The sequence below is a fragment of the Polistes dominula genome, unplaced genomic scaffold, assembly GCF_049000335.1.
Source record: "Polistes dominula isolate Pdom_NZ unplaced genomic scaffold, Pdom_raw_medaka contig_27, whole genome shotgun sequence".
Classification (NCBI taxonomy): domain Eukaryota; kingdom Metazoa; phylum Arthropoda; class Insecta; order Hymenoptera; family Vespidae; genus Polistes; species Polistes dominula.
The window spans coordinates 4,769,230-4,789,642 of NW_028300906.1; the positions used below are offsets into that span (position 1 = coordinate 4,769,230).

Sequence of the window (20,413 nt, forward strand, 5' to 3'; positions counted from 1 at the left end):
TTTCTCAACTTTTGCGCTTCCAGTATTGCTCTGCCTATCCCTTCAGAAATATTTTGATCTTGATTTTCAGATGATACCTAATTAATTTCAAAAATATAAAATTATAAAGAGAAAATATTTTTACTAAGTAATGAAATATAAATTAAACTTATACCTTATTGCAAATACAATCATTCTTATAAACATCTTTAGTAACAACAGTTTTAGTTATCCAAGGTTTTAAAGCATAGTTTGCTTCTAAATATTCATATTGTAATGTATCTTTTACTGCTTCTGTGAATATTAAAGTTTGACAAATGAAGTCATTCAAAGCTGATAATTTAAATTCTGGATTCGTTGCTTCGACCATATTCGAACAATTCTAGCGACAAAGAAAAAAGAATTATATATAATTAAAAATAAAATATTAAAACTAAATATTAAACAGTACCACTCAAAGTGTTAAATACTATATATCTATCAAATCGGAATATCGATAATGTAAAAATTAAATAACACATATATATATATATATATATATATATATAATATAGAATATTATATATATATATATATATATATATATATATATATATAATATAGAATATTATATATAAATAGAATATTTTTTTTAGCATATAACACTGATTATAATGAAGATATGTATACAAGCATGTAAACATTACATGCTTCGAAAAAAATGTATTACTGGGTATTTATGGAATTTCATTTGGAAAAAAAAGTAGCCACTATAGAATAATATTTTATATATTAAGAATAATATAATAAAGACTTAAAGATATAATTCATTTGTATCCTTTTTTTCTTTTTTTTTTCAATTTATATCCGATTCCTAGCTCCCTAGAATTTTTCAGTCCATCGAATTTAGGAAAACATTTAAATTGCTGCCTACGTTAGAGTTCAAGATAATTAAGTTAATGATTGATGTAAATGCTGTAATGGAAATGTAATAATATGTACGAGTCGTTGCCTCTAATATCATGATTGTGCAATATTCTCTCTTATTGTATTCATTTTCGAAACATTATTATCCACCGCGATAAGTTATCTTATATAAAAATAAAAATTAGCTTAGATGTACCAAACTCATCTTAAAGATTATTTAAGTATCCTGTTTTCACACTCATTGATATCACGACAACGGAAGCAGGCACAATCTGAAAACATTGATGTTTTCAGGAATCACTGAATCATAATAAGATGAATATATAAAACGTATAAGTTAATATCTATCTTTGTATGAGTTATTATCGAAGTAAAGATTTTTAAACAGGATCATAATATGGACATCTCTCATGTCACTCACAACAATGCTAGACTTACTTCAAGAACCCCTGCAAAAGGTTGCACAAAATACAATTATTTCCTTAATAATTAATTGTACATTACGACGCCTTGATTTAAAAATATAAAACTTAAAAATAACAAATGTAGATGCACCATTTAAAAAGATCTTAATAAAAACGAATGTTTATCTGAGAGGAAATTGTGGAATTCTTTGAATGGATGCAGGAAAGAGAAGGGACAATTATTAATTTTATTTCATTTGATTATGTGCGCCTATAATTCATCTTTCCTTGGCACATCGTCATCCTCATCTTCTTCCTGAGCCTATAATAAATATATAAATGATTAAATACGTGAAAAATATTACTTTATATTTATGTCATTTTTGACACAAACCTCCTTAGGAGCTTGACCATATACACCACCGGATTCAATGAATTTAGATAATCCTTCGAGTGTCCTCTCTTTATTATACTCAATTGCCTAAAAATAAGAATAAAATAAGCACGAAAAGTTCTATTTTACAACCTTGAATAAATGAAAATAAAAATATACCTACCTCATTTGTTTCTTTTTTGAAAAGCATAATAGTGGGATAATTGACAATCTTTAAATCTTCCAATTCATTCGCAGTAGCGTCCATTTTCGCTATCACTACAGATTGATTGTCTTTGTATTTCTTTCCTAACTACAAAAATAAATTTTTATGTTTAATAAAATAAAATTACAAGTCGAAAAAGGCTTTTAATAATATTAATGGACATACTTCTTCGTATATAGGCGCAAGTTGTTTGCAATGTCCACACCAAGGAGCATAAAATTCAACTAAAACGTCTTTTTCTTTATTAAATGCAATTTTATGGAAGTTAATACCAACAAGAACTGTGACAGGATTGAGATTCCAATCTTCGGGCAATTCCTGAGTAAGAAAATGTCTCTTCAATTCGCCTTTTGTGAAAGCAGTTACAAATTCCAAAACATTTTTGCCACTTATTTCTGGATTTTCAGGTTTATATTTTTCCATATCTTCATCTAATTTAATAAGACGAATAGCAGGAGCATCGTCCTTCTTAATGCCGAAGAATTCTAAGATTCTTTCATGATCAGGTTCATCTGCGTTGATAGTTACGAACAAAACCTAAGTACATTACATATCAAAATGATAGATTTTTAATATTACATTTCAATACTTATATATATATATATTTTTGTACAATTTCAAATTTTTACCTTTCCACGGAATTCCTGTGCAGGTTTTTTAATTTCATCAACATATTTTTCAAAATGACCAGCTTCTTTGCTTAGAAAAGCTAAAAGGTGACTCTTGACAGAACCACCAAATATCTTTTGAGCTGTATCTTGATTGAAATCAACGATTATAGGTAGAGAATAAATATTGATAAAGTTTTTAACATTTTCAAAGGTGAGTTCTCCATCATATTTATTCTTGCCTTCATCAAACTAAAAAAATATTAAATAATGTAATAAATATATTAAATACTTATATATGCATGTATTTACATATGATATATCATACCTTCTTGAACAGTACAATAGCATGATCTTCTACTTCATATTCTTTCAATACTTCTTCAGTATTTGAAATACCAAATGAATAATCATCGACTGCATTGGCAACTTCCAAGAATAACTTAGCTTCTTCGGATTCTAAATCCTGCGGGGATAATAAAAAATAATAAATGTAATGTCTATATTAAATATAATTGCATAAACAGAGGAAAGTATAATCTATACCTTAAAGAATCCAACTATTGCAACTTCGTGTTCATCGATGAAAGCCTTAGCTTTTTCTACTGAAGTTAAATCTTTAGCAGCTGGTCCTGTTTTTTTAAGAAGCCAATTAACGATGTCATCTGCCATACGTCCACCATTGTATTCTATGACAAATCCTCTACGGTAAAACTTGAGTGTGGGATATCCCCTAACACTGTGTTTCTCTGCTAATTCAGTTTCTACAATTGCATCAACTTTGGCTAATTTAATATTCGAACCAGACTCAGCCAATTTTTTCGCTGCTTTTGCATATTCGGGTGCTAATGCCTTGCAATGTCCACACCATGGTGCATCTAATTGATATTGTACAAATTATTATTCCATTATTGTATAATAATGTTTTAAAAAATATTTTCTATATAAAAAGCACAAAAAGATAAGATTAAATGTTTAAATCAAGTAGAATTATTAAATAATAAATATTAATGAACAAACAGATGTTACAATATTGTTGATTAAACTTACAAATAAATGAGCAAAAAAACTGAACATGATTACGTCGTTAGCCGGTACGCGAGTGATGACGTGTAAGGGTCAAACATCTGGTCTTAATTTTTTCATGTATTTAAACTTAATTAAACAATTAAATAAAGAATAATATAAAAGTAAGAAGCAACAGGAGGTCATAAGGTGGCCAGATTTAAATACGTAGGCGTTGAGAACGTATAACGGAAGGAAGAAATAAAAAGATAGTAATACTCACAGAATTCAATAAGAATATAGTCATTATCTTTGATCGCCGATTCAAAATTCTCAGTGTTAATGACTAATACACCATCGTCAACCTCAATCTTTGCAAAAGCGTAACTTAGGCAGTAAACCGCCAAAATAATCGCCGTAATGGCATTCATCTTTGACATGATCACACGTTCGACTACTACTGTTGTACTGGACAAGAAGGACAGCTGGAAGTAACTGTGAATGATGAAAAGAAAAAAGAAAATAAAGTAAAATAAAGAGAAAATAATATAAAAAGAGAATAAATTCACGTAAATTAATTTGTTTTAAAAAAAGACAACAACAATTGGAATTTATTTTAATAAGATATAAAAAGATAGATATATATATATATATAGATACTAACTGACAATGTATAAATATTCGTTAAAAAATAAATTATAGAAGGAGGATATAATGTTAGGTGAATAAGGGAGACGAATATAATGAGAACGCGAATTAAATGAACGGAACGGAGCTGACGCGGACGACACTGTCTGACTATAACGTTCTATGTATATAGTAGAATCACAGTTAACGCGTGGCATCTCCTATTCATCGTGGGAGCCACTCATTGGCTGACGCCGTTGATCCAAATTATCTCCAGTATAATGACAAATTTTATATCATAATACTTACAAAGTATTATCAGGGTTCAAACTTATTGACGCTTATACTTTTGTTATTTATGGAGCTATGTGAGATTCTTATCAATCATTAACTGTAACACGTAGCTCATCGATATTCGTAATAGATTAAAGCCATTCTTTTTAAGGAATCTTAGTTTTTTTTTCTTCTTTTTTTTTTTACCAATATATTACTCATAGTACGATTTTTATCTATATTTTTATTACCGAATGACAAAGACCAAATAAGGTATTCCTCCTTTCTTTTATTTTCTTACATTTCCTTTTTTCTTTTTATTTTCAGGTATATTTTTATTTGTGATTTAATAATGTGTCATTTTATTTTTATTTTTGTTCATAATATTTAATTAATTACACTTGAATAAATGTAATTTAATGATTGTAATATAAGTAAGATCATTTTTTCATTGATGCACTATCTCCGACAGTTGAATATTGCCGCCATTAGTATTTATTTAGCTGTGTAAACAGGTGTGTAATATTTTTTTGAATTATCGAAGAAAAGTATTACCTAATAACTATGTAAATTCGTCCTTGTATTTCATAATATTTAATCGATGTAAAGAGTTAAATAATTGCATTATCGTAAAATCGTTAAAAAGTTATAGTTTTTGTCATAACCTTACCAAATCATTAGAAATTATGTTCATTACGTCAGATGATATCTCTCCCTCTTTTTCTTTCTTTCTATTTATATACATATTTATATTTGCTAATTAAATAGCAAAATTTAATCTGTATTTTATACTATAAAGTAATAATTAACTTAAATGTTAAATAATGCAATTATTATTTAAATACTCACATATATTATACGTTGTTAAAAAATAATAATCAAAAGTATAACTAAAACGGAAGAGATATTGACTATCATTCTTAAAGCGCGGTTTGTAAGATTTGAATTTAAAATTTTTTATTTTTCAATTATATGTTACTTCCTATAAATAAACTAAATAAGTATTATTTTTTTATAGATAACAAATGCACTTAAACTAATTAAAGAAATTATAATAATATACTTAAATTTTGTATAACAATTAACAATTAATAAATTAACAAAATATAAAGATTAAAATTTAAAAATTTAATTTATTTTTTGGCGCGAATTTTAAAATATTTGAATATTTACGAATAATAGAATTTAATTTTTATTACGAATTTTAATTTTAGTTTTCTTAAAGATTTCGTAGTATCTCGAACGTTAGATGATGTGCCAACTATTCTATAGTTAAAATACTCTTTATTGTACTTATACAAGCTTTTCTGTCTGCTATTAATAGAAAGCAATCAGTTTATATTTTTGACATTAGACAGTGAAGTCAAGGTAACGTCTAGAATTTTGTTATACAACTGTTTACTTTTTTTTTTTTATTAAAAACGTTATAATAATTAATTTAATAATATTTTTTAAAAATATTATTGAGTGATCACATAAGCCAAGAAAAAGTTACATAATAATCATACTAATAATGATTAGAAAATCATAATTCTTAAGTGCATTTGTTAATTTATTATTTTTAGATGTCTGCTCATAAAATAACATCAGAAATATTTACTGAAAATGACAAGAATTCAGAAGAACTCTCTAACGGTAGTAAGTTTATTAATCTTTAATTTTTATATTATTTCATACTAATTTCTTTTTTATAATATAATCATTGCTCGTGTTTTTTATTATTAGGTACAGTTACTCAATTTATCTTCAAGTGTCCATCTTACATGATGAAACCAAAATCAAATATAATAGCAATAAAGTATGACCAAGATGATGATCTGGATATAGATAGGAATATAGAAAATATTTTATATATAGGTATGTATTTTCTATTCATTTAGTTTACTTTAAATAGTACAAATTATCTTTGTTTTAGAACACAATGTATCAACAGAATTGCAAATGGTAGGCTTGCAAGTATGGCGAGGTGCCCTTTTACTAGCCGATTATATTTTATCCAACCCTGATTTATTTAAAGGAAAAATCATTATGGAATTAGGATCAGGTGTTGGTTTAACTAGCATCGTTGCTAGCTTTTTAGCAAAGGAAATAATTTGTACAGGTGATTATAATAGATGAGAGATGATAAATTTTAGTAAAAATAGTCTTCTTCAATTATTAATATTTGTTTACTTCTTCTTTTTCTTCTTTATCTAGATATTAATTTAGGTGAAATATTAAACTTAATTAAGCGAAATTTCATAAGAAATATATCTTATGTGAAATGTAAATTCCATATAGAAGAATTAAATTTTTTAAATTTAAAATGGTCTCAAAGTTTAGAAGAAAAAATAAATGTGACGGATATTATCATAGCTGCGGATGGTAAGTTTGTGCTCGAATTAATTGAAACTTGTTATTAAAAGCATTATTCTTTTCTTGTTTGCAGTCATTTATGATGACGTTATAACAGATGGATTTGTTACCACATTAGACAAAATCTTAAAAAAGAAAGATTCAAAAATAGCTTACATAGCACTGGAAAAAAGGTATGTTTTCACTGTTGCTAATATGGACACTGTTGCTCCAATGTATGAAGAATTTCTACGTTGTATTAGAAGGCGAAATCCTAACTGGAACATAGAATATGTGAAAATAGATTTTCCACGATTTTTTAAATACGACAGAGTTAAACATATGATTCTAATGAAAATAGAAAATAATGATAAGTAAATATATAGTATAAAAAATATTTAATTATTTAATTTGGACTATAAATCCTTATAAATTGATTTAATAAATGTACCTTTGAATGATTGATAATTATTCACAGAAGAAATGATATTTTTATTTGTCAGAGTTATCTGAACAAGATTATTATGATTTGTCTGTAGATATGTTTCTTCACGAAGCAATTCCATTTCTTTCCTTATTACTTTACCTAGAAAATAAATATATTTTTGTATTATTTTGTTTATATATATATTGTAAAAATGATTTACCTCTATTCACATCGTCAGTATAATAAATCACAATAACTTCGGTACTCTTCTACTGTACAGAACATATTTTGCATGAGACATCTTCAGAATTTAGCTATGTAGCATTCTATGAATTATCTCCAAAAATAAAATTATTTACTTGACACTTTTCTTTATACTTTGTTACCACATTAACAGGTATAGGATTATTTTTCACTTGGTCTAAACTCAAGTTTACAAATAAGTTTATAATATTATCTAATGTTACAGTTTCTATCACTTCAATTTTAGAAAACAAAAAATATTTACAACTGTACAATTCTGTATTCCATTATAATTCCAAGTATGGGTGTAATTAGAATTAATTTGACTATTTATTTCTTCTTTTTATTAATGGATAAATAATGATTTCTTACATCATTTTGAATATATCCAATTATATTGTGATTGTGTATAAATCTGGTATTTTTCTTTAGACTATGTAGTTTGGTGAATAGATGAAGACTGTTTCTTTGACATTTATGAAATTTGTAGTAGAATAGTTTTACATTTTCAAAGAAACTTCCCTAGTAGCAGAAAATATTGAAAAATATTGAATACATCTGTATTTAATATTAAAAAGGCATTGAATCTCTTTTTAATATTAAATACACATGTATTCAATATTTTTCAATATTTTCTGCTACTAAGATTTTTTCATTCGAATAAGGGAAGAGTTTTTAACTTATATTATTATAATATTGTTGCAAATGAAGAACAATTTTTCTTGATATTCCGTAAAGCATTTGTAGTAACATCAATATTGCCAACGTTGCCAAAAATACTTAATTTCACATTAGCAGATTTTCTTAATTTTATAAGATTTGTATCTTTTGGTGTTGATTTTTCTAAATAATTTATATAAATGATTTCATTTCTTTTAACAAACATATATAATAGTTTAAAATATTATTTTTAAAGTTATCACATCTATTGCCACTATAAGATATAACCAGACAAAATAGATGTCGACATACTAAAGGATATGGATTACAGAAATTTAAGGATAAATAAAAAATTTGATATATCGTGGATTATAACATTCATTTCCTTGGATAAATATTATTATCAAAAGTTAAAATTTGTGATGACAACTGGTTCTTTCAGACAATTAGATAAAAACCAATTTCATACAGTTTGTTTTTTTTTTTAATTTGCTTGTTTCATAAAATGTATATGATGAGAGACGTAATAAGATACTCAAAACTTCTTTTTCTCTCTCTCTCTCTCTCTCTCTCTCTCTCTCATTCTCTCATTTTCTCTCTTAATAACACATTTTATTGCAGTCTAATACAAACTATCGTTAGAGAAACTTTGAAAATATTTCAATATACTTTAAATTCCAAACAAAAGTAATAATTACCACTTATTTTTATGTCCATGTATTTTATTGTAATTTTTCTTTTTTATTATTTTTTTTTTTCTATTTACATCCTAGCATAAAGACAATAATATTAATGGACAGTAGTTGAAGTCGTTCGAAGAAGACGAAGATTCCAAAATTCTTAACAAACATTAAGAAGAGCAAGTATGTATGAATAACAAAAACAAATTGAAATAAATGATATTATTATATGTAAAGGAATGTAGACGTTTCTTCGAACAACTACGGGCAGTAAAAGTCATATATTACACTCAAGTAAACATTTTATCATGATGCACTAGCTCTGATTTACAAGCTTTTATGAGAGAACAATATGACTTATATAATATATTATGGGAAACAAAATATACACATAGAGATTCCCAAAATGGTCAACAATTGTTACTCTCATATACAGACCTTGCTAGTTTGGTAAAGGCACTTTCAACCTATGCATTCCTTCTTTTATAAATTTAAATTTACAATTTAAGATTTGCGTTATTCAAATAGAGCATAAAAATCAACTTCAACTTAATTCAATTCTATCTTTCATTATGACGCGTTATCATCAATAAAATATATTTGTATAATTCATCCATGATGGTAAATGTTAAAATATTAATATGATAAGTTATAGGATAATTTAAATTAACAATCTATAAAATACAAAATTACTATACTGTATAAAAAAACAGCATGTACAAAAAAAAAAAAAAAGAACTGACATATTGATTATATGTAAAAGCAAAAAAGTTAACAAGAAATTTAAAAAAAAAGTTCTATTCTTTTAAATAATTTCCCCAAAAATTGATTGTCTTTTAGGGTCAATGTTTTTGTTATCACAAAATTTAATTTCTATTACAAATTAATATGTCTTACTACTTTTATGAGGCAGAGAATTTTACATTATATTATTATGAGCGTAAATTTTAAACCATTTGTACCAATACGTTGTAACATCCAAAGATATAAAATATATATAACATAAACAGTATCATTGACTAGACCATACAAAAATCAGTATGATACCATATGTTTAAAAAATAATAATTGTTGCCAATATATAATTATTAATTAATATAATGCGTTTTGAACTAATGCAAATTACTTAAATAGGAACAGCTTGAGCGTTCCTATTCCTCATTCATTTTTTAATTCATCAAAAACTGCATATAAAATCAAAATAAACGTTAATGTGTTGATTGAAACATATGCATAGAAACAGTCGATTTTACATTTTGAGAATTTGGTGATCCCAATGGAAGCGATGTTTTCCTCCTAGCGTTAGAACTAGAACAGTCATTATTAAAACTGATTTTTGTACTACTTGCTTTAGTAGCTGTAACGTCAGTAGATGCCTGAAAACCTGTGGATACCCATTTATCTACTTGAGCCTCATGAGATTTTTGTAAAACTTTGCGAACATCACCATTTTCACCTCCTTCTTTCATAATCTCCTGGAGCTTTTGAATAGTCTGATAAAGAATAACAGGACTAATTAAACCAAAATCAAATAAGCTGCACATATGCAGGACAAAATTTCGATACAAATTTTTCATAAGTAATTCCTTTCCTTTGGTTTCTAAAAACATTTGGCAGGCTAATGGTATTTGACAGTCTCCTACATATCCATACTTCATAACATGTAGATTCCACATTTTCATTAGTTCTTTTTCTCCCTCATTAACATCAGTAAAATCATCGATCATCATCATTGTCTTTGTTTGCAACCACTTTGGATCATTTTCTCCTTCCGAGTCAATATCCATTTCTTTTGGATAAATAGGCAAACAAGTAACAGTATGATGATATAATCTGCATAGATCAACAACATTGATCAGATACGAATAGAAAGAAAAAAACAACAAGATTTTAGCCCTCTAATAAAATATTATCGATCCTACCTATTGTGTCCAGTGATATAAGGTCTTTGGCTTTCAAATTCATTTTCATCGAGTTCAAGAAATTCAGATAAACTCGGTTTTGTTCTCTTTGGCCGACAGACTAAAATATTAGTTACGCTTGTACGTCTAGTAGGGCCACTGGAACGTTGCTGCCCTGATGCTGACCCAGCTCCAGAAGGGGCAGATGGTTGAGTAATTAATTCATGTGGACTACCAGCATATGAACCATCATAACATTCGTTTATTGCTACATCTATACGGGCACCTTGTGGTATTGGCTAGAAACGATATATTTGCTTATTAATTAATTAACGAAATTATATTAGATAGCTTTTTCTTCTCCTTCCTAAAAAAAACAAAAAAAACAAAAAAACAACTTACCACGTAGGTAAATGTAAATCTAGAATGACATAATTTCAAATGCTTTAAAAGAGAGTAAAGTTTTCCACAATCTAATGAACACCATGGGCAATGAAGATCCTCACAAGCCTCTGTTTGTTGACGACTGTTATTATTATATAAAAATTGATAAACTATTTGTTGAGTACCCATTGAATTATCCATTTTTTCAGTGGATACAGACATTCTCGAAGGGGTCAATGGACTAGGTGTTGGCAGTGTTGCATTATTGTTATTATTGGTGTTATTATTATTATGATTCGTAGAAGAACGTTCGAAGCCAGCTGAAGTAATTACATATATGCACAATTGTTAAATACATATTATTATTTAAATAATAGCAAGAACTTACTATTGCCTGATCGATTTTCTTTATTGTCACCACTTGGCACTGGATGAATAGGAGCAGGTCTATCCACTAAACCATTACTTGGCTCCGTAGTCCAACTAAGTCTAAATTTGAGTGTAGGACCTCTACTGAACACTTCAAAAGGACCACTATCTTTAATGTCAGGTACACTTTCCCAAGAACTATATTTCTTTGGGCTGGATCTAACATTAGCGTGTACTTCCTGCAAACCTAATTCATAATCACCATCTGTCAGAAGACATCTGTTATGTTTATCATATACTATGAGCTCAGAGCCATACAATTTTACTTCTTCACCACCACTTTTAATTGAACCTGCAGAAGACTTTCGACGTTTCTGTGCTGGTTCTACAAAAGGAGAAAAATACACACATATATTTCAAATATTTACATATTACTTATGCTAGATATAATTTGATATAATTTTGTATATACCTTCTAAATCACAGCTATGTATAAGGCAGCTATTATTAGACGTACAATATACCCTTAGTAAAAGCATATACGTCTTCGCTAAATGTCCATTATTTATAGTAAATGATTCATTAGGTATTGAGATTGTTGGTGCTTTAGGTGGAGGTTGATTTTCTAAAGGATTAATTGGAACCTCACTGGTTCCAACAGATACCTAAACAAAAAGTTTTTCAATTAGGTCGTTGCCTAATTTCTATCGTATTTCTTTTTCAAATAGTTTTAATTTTTTACATTGATATAGTAGAACATATTTTTATTGAACATTGACAAATTGTTGTTAATATTTGTCAATATAAACCATTAATTAAATAAATGTTTTTGCAGGGTATTTCTGATAGTTTAGATCAATTCAAAATACGACAAATAATAAAATATATTCATTGATGATAAACTTACTTGCATAATAGGTGAGCTTACATCTTTTCTTTTCTTGTGACAAATTTTTAAGAGTAAAGTTTCTACCTTTACTGGATCTTGTGATACTTCAACTATAATGATAAGAAAAGATAATATTTTAGAAATAAATTCAAATAATAATTAATCTATGTAAGGCAAAAACTTACTCTTTTTGTCATAGAATCCTAAAAATGTAAGTGTCATATATCCACGTACACCAAGAATCTGTTCTTCCATATTTTTCGACGTTAATTTTTCCAATATTGTGTCAATTTTAAATCCCCTACGGGATTTATGACTTCTGGACATTCGTTGCCTCATGTATGTTAAATTTCTATAGAGAAATATTGGCTAAAATAAATAAAATCAATTAAACTGTTGAACTTGTTTAATTTCATGTGATATTAAATTAAGAATCAAAAATTATTGAATAAAATTAAATAATAAATGTATGACAAAGTATAATATTATACCTACCGTAATAATAAGTATCCTGGATGTAAAATTATACAATAATAAAAAATATATTATAATTTGAAAAATATGAAATAGTAACCTCGTTGCATTAACATATTAAACAAACACAATAAATGATAATAAATCGCATTTAATCACTGGTCATAGTTAAAATCCTATAACTTTTTCAAAATCAAACGATACTAAAGTATTTTGTAATATGCTTAAAATAATAATACATAAAAAATATATAGCATTAACACTTTGAGTGGATTAAAAATTAAGATTACATATAGAAAATATTAAATATAATAATTTATAACTCGCTTACTTACTGATATTTGATTTCTTGTACGTAGAAAGCGATAAATTTGTGTTGGTTCTGTAAAGGAATGAACAAATTTATCAAATACATCTGAGGGATGTTAAATGAAGAAATAAAAAAATTATATATTAATTGTATATATTATAAAATAAATAGTATAATATTATAATTATTGTATAGAAACATATTTAACATAAATGTATTTTACAGAATTAAATTTAAATAGTTTCACGAGGAAAAACTAGATGGCGTATTAAGCAAAACTCTTCTCGTAAGAAAATAATATTTCTGTGGACTACAAATACTCTACTCAAAGCAATTTTCTGACGATCCTTCAAAGGTCATATGGGAAATGATGATTTGGTTTTGCTCGTTGTTACGAGATGCCTGCACCGACATTTGTTACGACTATTGCAGGTTAAACCTCTCTGATCCCTAATCATTTTTTAATTTTATAACTTAAAATAATTATAATTATTATTAAAACGTAATTTCAGATGTCAACTATATACAGAATTTTATTAATGCCCTGCTGAAAGAAACTTAAAGTTTCGATTTCTGATCATTATTTTACATAGTACGTTATGTTAGATTTAAAAAAAAAAAATGATTGTCGACAAAAGGAGAGCGATTGTTAATTATATATATATATATATTTTCTATTCACTTGTTTTAATAACATAGATTTTATTTCAGTACAAAATTTAATTGAATATAAAATAAGAACAAATATTATAAATACCGAAGATAATGGTAGTAGTAAAGTTACATTTTTATCAAAGTTCAATATACAATGTTTCTGTAGATAAATTTGTGAGAATAACTCGAGTTGTTTTTCGAATAGGATTTAAAGTCAAAATAAAACAGAACGAAGACATAGTTTCTATAAGCTAAAAATAATCGATATTTTCTTAACCGTTTGGTAAAAGTTAAAAAGATTCGTAAGTAAGGTTAAAAGCGCGGTTTGTAAAAATTAAAGCAAAGAGGCAAATGCTGACAGGTGTCTGCGACAAGAAGAATAAAGGAGGGAGGTAACTGAACCGACGCGCGCCACGGCGCTGAACGGACCCTTTAGAAATAGGGTTATGTATTAATATAAAAAAGATTAACAGTTAGAATCCATAAAGATACCGTTGGAACAATGCTAATTAAAATGTTAGCACTTAGATAGGTTGAAACAACTGATAAGAATGAAATATATGTAAAAGGGGGAAAAAGAGATAGCAACTTTTCCTACTTACTTTCGAAGGCTTGAAGAAATAGCTCATGGTCTGCCTGTATTTGATCCATTCGCGGGCCCTTTTGTCCATCTAATTCTTTATCCCGCTTCTTTGGGGGCATTTTCACCTTAATATTTACAGATTATTCCACAGAAAGTCACACTTTTTTCCCGTGTAAAATCCGATGACAACACCCGCCCCGCGCGAAAACTGCGGCACTCGACTGCCACTGACGGAAGCGCGCTCTACCGCCGTTATTTTGTATTTGTTTCTCAAATCCACGAATCATAAAATAATTAGTACTACATCATACCGACACCTGATTTTATGCGGCACTTATTGCACGTGGTCGATCACGTGATCGATACATCCACCAATTACAACGATTAGATAAATGGAGATCATCCAATGATATCGACTAATTGTTGTAATTCTTCTTAAAAAAATTCAATAATATTGAACGATATTTATTGTAACATTAAAAAGAAACTCAATTATAAATGCATTATCAATGGAATTATATTTTTACGTATTTAAACGTAAAGAACCTTTCTTTTTCGTTAGTTAATCAAATTCAGTATTGAATTAATAACTTTTTTACATCAATTTCTTTTTGTTATTATCATGAGCCGTATATTCGTATATAATCGTTTAAATGTTAAGTGAATTTAATGTTATTTATCATTTTGTAAACTCTATTTAAGAATAAAGTGAAAGTCATTCCCAAGAACTGTTACATAAGTTTTGGTAGACCTGAAATCATTTTGATTGGTCAGCAGAATACAGTCCATCATGGAGTATGTCGGTAGGTATTGAATCCTGCCAATTTATTGTCCTATCTTTTGAAAAAACTATTAAGAATAATCGTGTGTCCTTACGAATGATTATTTTTATTATTTAGTATATTAAACATTTATTTATTCCTTCTTAAAAATTGATTTATTAGGGAACATTCGAAATAACAACATATATATGTAACTTTGTTAATTTTACTATAACAATGATATTCTTCATTTTAAATAAGTACATTATGTACGTATTTATAAAATTATTTAACGTCTAAACAATTATTGATTAGAAAATATTTTCATTGAGAATATGATTTTTTGTTTAAATCAATTTTATGCAACATAACCTTAACGTTTATTGTTTGAGCGTATGAAACAGGTGGACTTTTGTATGATTTCATTACCGTGCATCAACAAATTCATCGATTTTATATAATTAAAATTTTAATTATCGAATCTCTCGTTATAGTTTTTATCTTCAATAATTAAAGAAGTTTAGAGTCATTCAAATTGTTCACTATGTTTTTCTTTTTATTGTTTATGTAGGTACTACCAAAAGTGACGAAAATGACAAATGTTGTAATCCAACTGTGTGCCCAGAAATAGTAGCCAATTCCAAGTCAGATGAAAATGCATCGGAAAAAACAAATGTAGTTAGAACGGATGAAGAAAATGCTAGTGTACAAAAAGAAGAAGAAGAAGAAGAACAAAAACAACAACAACAACAACAACATACCGAAGATGCAGCTGCTGCTACAACATCGCAAAATATATCAGAAGAAAAAATAGACTTTAAAGTAATCTACAACAAACAGAAGATAAATGTTAATTTTGCATTAGATGGGACCGTGGCTGAATTGAAAACGCACCTTCAAAATATTATTTCAGTGCCCCATGTAATGCAGAAAGTTATGTTTAAAGGATTAGCCAAAGATGAACAAACGCTTAGAAACTTGGGAGTTACAAAAGGTGAAGATTGTAACATTGATACTTTTCCTATATTAAATGATTATATCATGAAATTTCAAATAGATTATCGAATTTTATATTTGCGAAGGTGCCAAAGTCATGATAGTAGGATCAAAACTAGATGACATATTAGCCGTATCTATTCCGTCAAAGCAAGACCTCGCTGATGAAGCTAGTTCTGCTGCAAGTAAGGAACCTTTATCGCAACAAAAAGTACACCGTAAAGTTCTAGATAAAGGTATGCCGGATGATGTCATGCCTGGTATTTTAGATAGTAAGGTAATCAAATATTCCAAACTATAGACAAATCCACTAAAAACTTGCAGAACCGAATAAAAACATTTTAGTTTCTTCTCGTAGGAACCATTACCTGAATTTCCTATCTCCGGAATGTTGAATAAATCTGGCGGAAAAGTTAGGCTTACATTTAAATTGGAACAAGATCAACTTTGGATCGGTACAAAAGAAAGAACAGACAAACTACCTATGAACTCAATAAAAGGTGTCATTAGCGAACCAATAACTGATCATCCAGAGTATCACATTATGGTATTTTTAAATATTGGATATTATTATTTTTCTTTTTCTTTAATAATAAACTTTAATTATTAATTTGTTAAATAACATAGGGTATACAATTAGGCACAACAGAAGCATCAAGATATTGGATATACTGGGTTCCAGCACAATACATATCAGCCATCAAAGATGCTATTCTTGGAAAATGGTGTTATTTCTGATCAAGTGCAAATGGAAATTTTGTTTTCTCGAAAAACAATGTGTAATCGAGTGTAAACATTGACACAAATACGATTGTGCTAGTCACACACTTTTAACAGTAAGTAATAACTTATTTTGCGTTGAAATGTCACTAAGGAGTCCCAATAAAAATAATTTGTTTTAGTAAAGAGTATCTTATATAGATGATTAAGATTTCAGTTAATAATTACTGTTATATGATATGCGTCTCTATTCATTCTGCCAATGTTTCAGGTTCTTAGAATAAACTTTTAAAAGTGCTTTTAAATTAATGTGACACATGACATATTCTGTGATTATTGGAACTTCCATAGCTCATAATCTATTACAATGTTACACAGTTTAAAGTGCAGTTTCTTTTTCTAGGAAGGGGGGGAGTGATACTGAAATTATTACGATTGCGTTACGTCAAATTTATAAATTGTCATAATTAAAATGTGAAAATTACGAAAAGAACATTGTTTTTATCTGGACGCTTTAACAGAAAAAAATTGTAGTTAAACGAATGAATCAATTGGAAAATTTCAAATTTTTCTGATTATTTAAATACGGGCTTTTGAAATGTAGAATGAAAGTGAACATTTTGTAAAATTACATTTGTAGGAAGAAGCGAAGAAAGAAGTTATGATGTTGCATTTACTGACATTTGAAGTTCGTCGAGAAATATTTCATCTGATTAAACATAATTGTGGATATTTTTTTGAATCAATTGTTTACTTATTCAAAATCAATTTATAAGACACATTTGAAACAATTTTACAATTAAAAAGCAAGTTTTTCTTGTTTGCTTTATACATTAACCACATTTATAAATTTTATTACATCACAGAGCATCGTATGATAATAATTAATATATAATATTGCATCTCTATTTATCTCTCTTTCTGCGATAAAAATGAAAACTTACTGCTTTGTGATAATAAGCAAGATAATAATAAAAACTCAATATTAATGTACACTAACATAAAATAACAACGAATTCCACTCTACCTTAAATTACAAAATATACTCGAACTATTTTCACATTGGCCTAGGGATAAAAAAAATGATATTGTAAAGATGAAGAAAAAGAAAAAAAAAAAAAAGAAGATGAAATTATATATCAAATCCTTGCTGTCTTGAAATCCATACGGATTGCATCTCGACGAGCACAAATAAAAGATATTATGTAGCTTATTTAGTATTATAACTCTTGTAAATTAGGTTTTATACCGTGTAATATGTGTAATTTAAATGGAAGTACTGACACGATTAAAAAAAAAAAATCAAAATTTATTATTAACATCTATCGAAAAAAGTCGATTCATTGCACATTTATTAACCGTTTGAGTGCGAAAGAATTTTTTTATGTATATGCTAAAAGTGCGGAATGAAATGCGTAATTATTTTTTTGAAAAATAATAAAAATGGTTTTAATTAACTATAAAACAAGTAATTTTTACTAACAAAAATGTTTTTTATTCTCACTTATTACAAGTGTGTTTTGCTGCACAAACGCCATGAACTCCTTTTTTACAAACAGCGCAAATTAAATTAGATCGTTTAATTCCGTTTCCATTTTTTTTACTGCAAACCTCACACTGTCGCAAGTTTCGTCCTGGCAATTTTTCTAAAGCAAACTTTTTACTTATTGGACTTGCAGTTTCATTTTTGCTTGCTAACCACTCCTTCTCTATATCATGAATTATGCTTGAAGTAAATTGCATTCGTGTTAATTTTTTTCCCAGACAATTCTCTGAGTATATAATGTAAGAGTTTAGCACCATTCTGACAAAAATATTGAAAACAACTGTTTTCCAGTATTTGAGAGTTCGTCTCTCATCGAGATATGTATATAACATTTTGTCGGATTCATCAACTCCATTCATAAACCTATTATAATTGTGAATAATAATTGGTTTTTCTTTTACAGATTGAATATTACCTTTTTTCTTTGTAACGGTTATATTTCCTGTTGTGCAATTTGTGGATATCAATATGACGGGATTTTTTTTAGTTTGTTTATCTCGAAAAGAGCACATAAGTATTTTGTCATTTTTGAAATATTTTGGCTGACCAACCTGTGCAAATTTTGCCTCATTTGGAATGTATTTTCTATTTCTCCGAATGGTGCCAGTTAGATATGTGTTTTTCTCTAACAATGCTTTTGCAAGGTGTATGCTTGTGAAAAAATTATCTGTGAATAAATGGTATCCTTTATTCAAGTAATTTCCTAGTTTTAACAATTTCTCAACCACTACATATCCGAGACCATTCTTTTTTATTTCATTTTTATCATCGCTTGATTTTGCACCTTGATAACAAGAAAATCCCAAACAATAATGTGAAACAGAATCGCAAATCATCCAGAACTTGATTCCCCATTTATGGTGTTTTTTGTTAGGAAGATACTGCTTTATATTAGAGTGACAATGAGTACCAACTAATGATTCGTCTATACTCAACTGGCGGTGTGGTGTATATTTTTCTAGAAAAATTTTATTGGCGTAATCTGCTAAAAAGTTGAATTTACCGCACGGATCGTAATCTGAATGTCCTGGTGGTGCTAAATTCTTATTGTCTACTAAATGGAAAAAGTTCAAAATCAGTTGAAACCTATCTCTACTAAACATTTTTCTAAACCACGGGATGTTTCTCGAATCTTTACTCCAATAGGAGTATATTGAAGGTCGTCTTGTAATGCCCATTTCTAATAGAACTGCAACAAATGCTCTCATTTCTGTAACAGTTACTGGTACCCAAGACCTTGCGCGTGAACGTCGTTTCAATCTTCTTCCGGAATTCAAAAACTGCTCAGCATAGCGATTCGTTTCCGTTACCATTGTAGTGAAGAGCGAATTTGAAAAAAAAATTATTGAAATATTCAATTGGTTTCGCATCAGAAGCAGGGGCATGTTTTGGACCAGGTACTTCAAAAAAACTATTCGATTCATTCGAAAATATTGTGTTCACGGGTAAAAATTCATCGATATTATCGCCATTGGAGGCACTTTCAGTTACTTCCTCATCATCACTGCTATCACTAATATTATATATTCGTAATCTCTTAGAAGGAATGATGATGTCACTTCCACTATCAGTTTCAAAGTCATTACTACACTCTTCATCATTACTGCTCATATCATAGTCACTTTCAGATGAATCAGAATTTGGCATAGTGCTTTTGGTAATTATCAGTTTCAGTTAAAATTTCAGTTAAAAAAATGAAAACAATTTTTAATTTCTCTAAAATAATAAAAAGTTTTTTACCACAAATAAATAAATAAAACACAGTGGTAAAATATAGTAGTGCCGTAGATGGTGATACAATAGAAAAGGTGATCCAATTGTTTTGATATAATTTATTTTGGTAAATAAAAAATTGTTTTTGTAAAAATTGGCAAATGTCCTATAGCTGTAATGATGATTAAAAAAATTAAAATTGAAATTTATCTATCTTATAACATTGGCTCATTTTTTCTACCGTACCATTATCCACGGCTCTACTAAATTTTATCACTGTGTCTTATTTTAATTTTTATATAATTAAAAAATACAATTAAACGAAATTAATAATAAATGCAATAAATATAAATACAACTGTTCTCAAT

General features: G+C 27.8%; 4 protein-coding genes and 1 long non-coding RNA gene across 14 annotated transcripts; 2 read left to right on the top strand and 3 right to left on the bottom strand.

The window, feature by feature from the left end:
- Positions 1 to 729: 729 nt before the first annotated feature.
- On the bottom strand, positions 730 to 4,354 carry Pdi (protein disulfide isomerase). 2 transcript variants are annotated; one of them, XM_089179706.1, is made up of 9 exons: positions 4,166 to 4,354; positions 3,785 to 3,986; positions 3,043 to 3,374; positions 2,825 to 2,962; positions 2,518 to 2,748; positions 2,054 to 2,425; positions 1,847 to 1,975; positions 1,684 to 1,770; positions 730 to 1,611 (listed from the first exon to the last, which is right to left on the bottom strand). In XM_089179706.1, exons 2-9 carry the CDS (start codon positions 3,939 to 3,941, stop codon positions 1,561 to 1,563), a joined length of 1,497 nt encoding a protein of 498 aa, XP_089035832.1. In that variant the 5' UTR covers positions 3,942 to 3,986; positions 4,166 to 4,354; the 3' UTR covers positions 730 to 1,560. The 2 variants fall into 2 exon arrangements, with proteins under 2 accessions (XP_089035832.1, XP_015178651.1); XM_015323165.2 differs by having other exon boundaries at positions 3,785 to 3,996.
- An 83-nt stretch (positions 4,355 to 4,437) lies between these two features.
- Positions 4,438 to 7,206, top strand: LOC107067562 (methyltransferase-like protein 22). Of its 6 annotated transcripts, none has more exons than XM_015323171.2 (6): positions 4,438 to 4,674; positions 5,967 to 6,039; positions 6,127 to 6,258; positions 6,317 to 6,502; positions 6,598 to 6,765; positions 6,830 to 7,206. In XM_015323171.2, exons 2-6 carry the CDS (start codon positions 5,967 to 5,969, stop codon positions 7,111 to 7,113), a joined length of 843 nt encoding a protein of 280 aa, XP_015178657.1. In that variant the 5' UTR covers positions 4,438 to 4,674; the 3' UTR covers positions 7,114 to 7,206. The 6 variants fall into 6 exon arrangements, with proteins under 6 accessions (XP_015178657.1, XP_089035837.1, XP_015178655.1 ...); XM_089179711.1 differs by having other exon boundaries at positions 5,967 to 6,036; XM_015323169.2 differs by lacking the exon at positions 4,438 to 4,674 and adding an exon at positions 4,778 to 4,916.
- Positions 4,671 to 5,419, bottom strand: LOC149033429 (uncharacterized). The gene is made up of 2 exons (XR_016178987.1): positions 5,072 to 5,419; positions 4,671 to 4,904 (listed from the first exon to the last, which is right to left on the bottom strand). It is a non-coding gene; the product is annotated as an uncharacterized LOC149033429 (long non-coding RNA).
- A 1,590-nt stretch (positions 7,207 to 8,796) lies between the features above and the next one.
- Positions 8,797 to 14,551, bottom strand: Su(z)12 (Polycomb protein Su(z)12). Its single transcript, XM_015323164.2, has 9 exons — positions 14,329 to 14,551; positions 13,098 to 13,144; positions 12,474 to 12,657; positions 12,307 to 12,398; positions 11,872 to 12,064; positions 11,419 to 11,784; positions 11,049 to 11,350; positions 10,668 to 10,945; positions 8,797 to 10,578 (listed from the first exon to the last, which is right to left on the bottom strand). Exons 1-9 carry the CDS (start codon positions 14,426 to 14,428, stop codon positions 9,954 to 9,956), a joined length of 2,187 nt encoding a protein of 728 aa, XP_015178650.1. The 5' UTR covers positions 14,429 to 14,551; the 3' UTR covers positions 8,797 to 9,953.
- Positions 14,552 to 14,869: 318 nt separating this feature from the next.
- On the top strand, positions 14,870 to 18,873 carry LOC107067561 (ubiquitin domain-containing protein UBFD1). Of its 4 annotated transcripts, none has more exons than XR_016178986.1 (6): positions 14,870 to 15,112; positions 15,642 to 16,064; positions 16,153 to 16,343; positions 16,425 to 16,613; positions 16,694 to 16,902; positions 18,736 to 18,873. XR_016178986.1 is itself a non-coding variant. In XM_015323167.2 (5 exons), exons 1-5 carry the CDS (start codon positions 15,100 to 15,102, stop codon positions 16,802 to 16,804), a joined length of 927 nt encoding a protein of 308 aa, XP_015178653.1. In that variant the 5' UTR covers positions 14,870 to 15,099; the 3' UTR covers positions 16,805 to 17,911. The 4 variants fall into 4 exon arrangements, 1 of the variants encoding a protein (XP_015178653.1); XR_001475886.2 differs by lacking the exon at positions 18,736 to 18,873 and adding an exon at positions 17,190 to 17,911; XR_001475887.2 differs by lacking the exon at positions 18,736 to 18,873 and adding an exon at positions 17,427 to 17,911.
- Positions 18,874 to 20,413: the final 1,540 nt, after the last annotated feature.

Bases quoted from the DNA above. Each gene is read 5' to 3' on its own strand.
- Pdi (XM_089179706.1), bottom strand. From the start codon at position 3,941: ATGTCAAAGATGAATGCCATTACGGCGATTATTTTGGCGGTTTACTGC. The intron at 1,771-1,846 runs GTAGGTATATTT...TCTTATTTTTAG, and splicing joins TCAAAAAAGAAACAAATGAG to GCAATTGAGTATAATAAAGA. The intron at 1,612-1,683 runs GTTTGTGTCAAA...TATTTATTATAG, and splicing joins ATGGTCAAGCTCCTAAGGAG to GCTCAGGAAGAAGATGAGGA.
- LOC107067562 (XM_015323171.2), top strand. From the start codon at position 5,967: ATGTCTGCTCATAAAATAACATCAGAAATATTTACTGAAAATGACAAG. The intron at 6,259-6,316 runs GTATGTATTTTC...TCTTTGTTTTAG, and splicing joins AGAAAATATTTTATATATAG to AACACAATGTATCAACAGAA. The intron at 6,503-6,597 runs GTGATTATAATA...TTCTTTATCTAG, and splicing joins AAAGGAAATAATTTGTACAG to ATATTAATTTAGGTGAAATA.
- LOC107067561 (XM_015323167.2), top strand. The intron at 16,065-16,152 runs GTGAAGATTGTA...ATATTTGCGAAG, and splicing joins AAACTTGGGAGTTACAAAAG to GTGCCAAAGTCATGATAGTA. The intron at 16,344-16,424 runs GTAATCAAATAT...TTCTTCTCGTAG, and splicing joins CTGGTATTTTAGATAGTAAG to GAACCATTACCTGAATTTCC.